The 6,000-nt window shown below is 37.9% G+C and overlaps 1 protein-coding gene across 11 annotated transcripts in view; it reads left to right on the forward strand.

Moving 5' to 3' along the window:
• Nucleotides 1–4,527, forward strand: part of ADGRL2 (adhesion G protein-coupled receptor L2) — a 180,412-nt gene extending 175,885 nt beyond the window's left edge. For 9 of the 11 annotated variants that reach the window (XM_082613693.1, XM_082613688.1, XM_082613685.1 and 6 more), the window contains one exon: nt 2,496–4,527. In XM_082613693.1, coding sequence (XP_082469819.1) covers nt 2,496–3,250 — 755 coding nt within the window. In that variant the 3' untranslated portion in view covers nt 3,251–4,527. The remainder of the gene's footprint in view (nt 1–2,495) is intronic. The other 2 variants (XM_082613686.1, XM_082613687.1) reach the window with 2 other exon arrangements.
• Nucleotides 4,528–6,000: the final 1,473 nt, after the last annotated feature.

A 6,000-nucleotide genomic window follows, 5' to 3' on the forward strand; every position in this document is an offset into this window, starting at 1 on the left:
TTATGCTTTCCTCTAGCAACCTACAGAGAGACAAGTATGGGAGTAAAACTTAACTTTGCCTATCAAATGTAAATTTTTTCAGCATGATTTTTAACCGGCACAATTAAAACATAACTAGCAGTCATGAAGTAGACTCAGCGGGCAAGTGGTTCACAATTTGCAACTCAAATGTTTCCAAATTCAAACAGTACACCTATATGTGCTGCCTTTTGTCAGTAGTAGAGGTCTGTAGCAAATACTGTCCATACTTAAGTACATGCAATGCTGAAATAATTTGCTCTTTAAAGCCTGAGGTACTGTCAACCAGAATGCTTAATAATTGACTTATCATTTCTGCATTCCCACAGTAATCTTGCTACAGGCTGTGGAAAGTCTTCCAGTGAATTACCTGAACTTGGGCAGAAAAAGTTGCCTCTTCAAAACCAGCCAAAGATGTGCTTAAATCTGCAGTATATCACAGAAAACACCTTTTGGATTACCCAGTATATATTTTTATATTTATTAAACAACAATAAAAAGAAAAATGACAAGACCAAACCTCGACAGAGGAAACAAATGCTAGCAACTGATCCCCGTGTCACTTATAATTTAAAACATCAAATGTTTCCTAATAGTAGATCTTCTAGAGTTTGTGGCACGTATATAAATTTATAAAGCTGGAGATTTGTGTCAACGAGGCTAAAGGAAGCCATGCAAAGAACCATCATAACTTCATTTTGTCAAACATGCCTTGGTGCATGATACAAATCGAACTGTCAGTTTTTCAAATGTAGAAGTTGGATCGGAATTTTTTAAATAACATGAGTCAATAATAAATATGACCCCCCTATTTTCTGCTAATGATAATTAATTGAGCATTTATTAGGTATTTATTGGTCATGACATAGAGTTTTCTAGGATAATCTGCAGCTTTAAGAGTGGAGTGAGCACTAAAAAGGGAAATTTCCTATTTTTTCGAAGAATTAATTTTTTTCCTAAACTCCTCCAAGCCTTGCATACAATGCAGCAGCCTCACAGTGGTCAGTTTCATTTCAATAACATCATTTCATTCTTTTTTTTTCCAGACCTATCTGTAGACAAGTGATTTTTTTCTCTAGGATTTTGAGAATGAATAACCTAACTTTCCATGGTACAGACCATTTAATTTTCTCTAAAACCTTCTTTTTTCATCTGCCTGAGAAGCACTGTGATGTCTTAGTTTACATGTTTATGTGTCTGTAGAAAAATACAACTCTGATTCAAAGAGAGCATGTTACCATATTTTTTTTCCTCCTGAACCTCTTTTCATATCTTCAGCAGACGTATCCAATCTTTCATTCCTTTAGAAATAAAAATATATTAGCCAAGGCTGACACCCTTTTCCCATTCCACAGTTGATATTTATTCTTGGTTTAATTTCTGTGACCCATACTTAAGAAATCTCCTAACATTTCTGCGTTTAACCTCCATGCCCATGGTGTCTGTGGGCCAGTCTCGTACAGTAGACTCTGCTGGTTCATTGGGTGCTGTCACTGTGACTGATGCAGACTGCAGGGCTGCAGGCAAACTTTGACCAATAGGAGCCTGGGGCCATTGCTATTAGAGAGAGTATTAGTACCAAATAAAAGTTCAAAATAATAAGAAATATTCAATGAAAAAGTAAAAGGCTGCTATTGCTGGTGATCTAATTTGTTGAACCCTTGCTCTAAGTTGCTGAGAAGCTTAGAAATTCTTCATCATGTTACAATAAATCATTTTACTTTCTTTTATATATCAGCTACTCTTAGGCCAGATAGCCTGAGCAGACAGACATGATGTGAGTTGTCCAAAGTGAGTCATTCCACCTGCTGTCTATCGTGTTGTTGGATGGTGCTTGTGGGCCCCTGGTCCAGTCAGTATGAGAGACGGCTGTCTTTGTTTAACATGAATTCTTTGTGTCTGTCCATTTTTTCATTCTTTTTTTCACTTCATCTCCAGAAAAAGGAAATGTTAGAATGTTGTTTAAAGAGTTGCTTGCCAGTTATGTGGGTTTATGTTGTACATTTGCCTTCAGTTTTTGTATGTGACTTATTCCTTTTTAATTTAGTGTTGTTTAGGACAAATTCTGTTAATTTTATTTTTATAAACCATAGTCTCGTACCTTAAAATGTAAACGTCACTAATGAATTGCTTTGCATTAACTATGCAAGGGCATGGAGTGAAGTCTTTATAAGAGTGTCAGAGATTTGACCAAAAATCAATTCATAACTACTGTCTCCCCGAAATTGATAAAGCAGCATTCTGTATACCACCTTCCCTCCCTGGAAAACAGTATTATTCTTTCACACTTGTTCCTGTTATCTAAGGGGTTGCAACTGTTTACAGTTGGGAATGCAGGAAAGCCTGGCACTTTCCAAGTGTTAGCTTTCAAATACAACTTTGTCCTGAACGACATTAAAAAGTTTTGTACAAAAGAAGTAAAGATTCTTGAAGAAGGAACAGAGGCAGTAACCGAACCCCTCCCTTTTCTGTTTCAGGACATTCACTGAACAATGCCAGGGATACAAGTGCCATGGATACTCTACCGCTAAATGGTAATTTTAACAACAGCTACTCACTACGCAAGGGGGACTATAATGACAGCGTGCAAGTCGTGGACTGTGGACTAAGTCTGAATGATACCGCTTTTGAGAAAATGATCATTTCAGAATTAGTGCACAACAACCTGCGGGGCAGCAGCAAGGCTCACAACCTCGAGCTCACACTACCAGTCAAACCTGTGATTGGAGGGGGCAGCAGCGAAGATGACGCTATTGTGGCAGATGCTTCGTCTTTAATGCACAGTGACAACCCAGGGCTGGAGCTCCATCACAAAGAACTCGAGGCACCGCTCATTCCTCAGCGGACTCACTCCCTTCTGTACCAACCCCAGAAGAAAGTGAAGCCCGAGGGGACTGACAGCTACGTCTCCCAGCTGACAGCCGAGGCCGAGGACCACCTACAGTCTCCCAACAGAGACTCTCTTTACACAAGCATGCCCAACCTTAGAGACTCTCCATATCAGGAGAGCAGCCCCGACATGGCAGAAGACCTGTCTCCATCCAGGAGGAGTGAGAACGAGGACATTTACTATAAGAGCATGCCAAACCTTGGAGCTGGCCATCAGCTTCAGATGTGCTACCAAATCAGCAGGGGCAATAGTGATGGTTACATAATCCCCATTAACAAAGAAGGGTGTATTCCAGAAGGAGATGTCAGAGAAGGACAAATGCAGCTGGTGACAAGTCTTTAATAGTGCAGCTAAGGAATCCCAGCGGCCCCGTGCAAGTGTTGGTAAATAAAGACAGGCTCCGTGGCCTGATACAGCTCCCTCAAACTCTGCTTGAAGAGATGGCTCTGTTGACCTGTGGTTCTCCAGTGTAAAAAAGATGACTGAACCTCGCAGTTCTGTGAATTTTTATATAACATACAAAAACTTTGTATATACACAGAGTATACTAAAATGAATTATTTGTTACAAAGAAAAGAGATGCCAACCAGGTATTTTAAGATTCTGCTGCTGTTTAGAGAAATTGTGAAACAAGTGAAACAAAACTTTCCAGCCATTTTACTGCAGCAGTTTGTGAACTAAATTTGTAAATATGGCTGCACCATTTTTGTAGGCCTGCATTGTATTATATACAAGATGTAGGCTTTAAAATCCTGTGGGACAAATTTACTGAACCTTACTGTTCCTGACAAGACTTGGAAAAGCAGGAGAGATATTCTGCATCAGTTTGCAGTTAACTGCAAACCTTTTACATTAAGGCAAAGATTGAAAACATGTTTAACCACTAGCAATCAAGCCACAGGCCTTATTTCATATGTTTCCTCAACTGTACAATGACCTATTCAAAAATGGCTAAAGAAATTATATTTTGTTCTATTGCTAGGGTAAAATAAATACATTTGTGTCCAACTGAAATATAATTGTCATTAAAATAATTTTAGAGTTTGGAGAAAATACTGTGTAAAGCTCTTGGTTGCACATATGTTATCAAATGTTTTTTCTTACACTTTGTCATTGTAAGTTCTACCCATTTTCACTTATTTTCCACTGTATACAGTGTTCTGCTTTGACAAGTTAGTCCTTATTCTTACATTTAAATTTCTTATGGCCAAAAGAACGTGTTTTATGGGGAAAAAACTCTTTGAAGCCAGTTATGCCATGCCTTGCACAAATGTGGTGAAATCTAGAAAAGATTGTTTGTCACCCCTCTGTTTGTTCTTGAACAGGGGGCAAAGAGGGCACTGGGCACTTCTCACAAACTTTCTAGTGAACAAAAGGTGCCTATTCTTTTTTAAAAAGTAAAATTAAACATAAATATTACTCTTCCATATTCCTTCTGCCTATATTTAGTAATTAATTTATTTTATGATAAAGTTCTAGTGAAATGTAAATTGTTTCAGCAAAATTCTGCTTTTCTTTTCATCCCTTTGTGTAAACCTGTTAATAATGAACCCATCACTAATATCCAGTGTAAAGTTTAACACGGTTTGACAGTAAATAAATGTGAATTTTTTCAAGTAGCTAATGTGCACTTTTATGTGTGATACATAATTGGCTTTAACACACCGGTCCTTTGCCACCCGGCTCCCCTTGGGTATACTAGGTTCCTTCACAATATAACCCACGGATATGCAAAAGAATACAGTTCAGCTGCCTGATGGTTCTGTATCCTGAAAATATATTTGTAGTCTAATTACCATTACCTATGCACAAAATCTGGCAGATAGGTTTCAATAGGGAAATATACTGAAAGTATTTGTGTCTGTTGCATTGCAACAGAGCCAGAACAAATAAAAATGAAAAAAAAAAGAAGACGTGTTGGAAATCTCAAGTCAAATTTGGGCATCATTAAAAAAAACCCTGACTTTTCAGGAGTATTGAGAAGCAAATCCTAAAACATACTTTTACACTTTGAGGATTATAAGTATTCCTATAGGCAGCTGCAAATGGCAATGTTTGTTTTCATGGAAAGGTTCAAAAATCATATAATTGAATCTCAACATGCAGATTTTCTCCTGTCTACATCATCAGCATTTATACCAAATTCTTCTAAAGCTTACTCGTTCTCTCAAGGGCTTCCACCACATTAGAAATCACTTTATTTCATGTGGACACACTTAGCCTATTTAAAAAGAGTAATAAGAGGGCTTCCCTGGTGGCGCAGTGGTTGAGAGTCCGCCTACCGATGCAGGGGACAAGGGTTCGTGCTCCAGTCCGGGAATATCCCACATGCCATGGAGCGGCTGGGCCCGTGAGCCATGGCTGCTGAGCCTGCGCGTCCGGAGCCTATGCTCCGCAACGGGAGAGGCCACAGCAGTGAGAGGCCCGTGTACCGCAAAAAAAAAAAAAAAAAAAGAGTAATAAGAAAAGCATTTTAAAGTATATTTATCTAAATGTGGATGCAATAAGGTAGACACTATGTAATAAAATATTATCAATATTTAATAGGGTGACAATGGAGGAGTGTAATCACATATAGTTAATACCTAACAAGTTAGGAATTGACTATAAGAAATTATATTGATATTCAAACAGATTTAACAATCCTCTGAGAAGGGTATTCATACTTGGGTAAAATCCTGCAGGAATTTACAAAACTTTATTTACTAGAAGGGGGCATTATATAATCAAGCATTTTCATTTTCTATTATGTTATATTTTTTGCTGTCCAAGCCTGAAACTACAATGTTATGTGATCTGTATTTCCTAGTATACAGGCTAACTAGGGTTAGGCTGGTTCAGTAGTGAATTGCCAAAAAAAAAAATTTTTTTAAGGCAACATTGATTGTTCAGTTTGTGGCATTTCTTTCTCTTGAGTCTGTTCTTAAAACTGGTATGATGTGAACAAGTGCAGAAATACCTAGTACCTAAATGGTTAATGTTCTCTTCAGAATAGGTAATTTACAAGTCTTCGCATTAGAGAATACAATTTGGAAGCTATCGTTCATCTTTGCCACCGAAAGAAGAATCGCTTTTAAAACGGATTTCTTTTT

Source organism: Mesoplodon mirus (assembly GCF_964341445.2).
Source record: "Mesoplodon mirus genome assembly, chromosome: 3".
In the NCBI taxonomy this organism is placed as follows: domain Eukaryota; kingdom Metazoa; phylum Chordata; class Mammalia; order Artiodactyla; family Ziphiidae; genus Mesoplodon; species Mesoplodon mirus.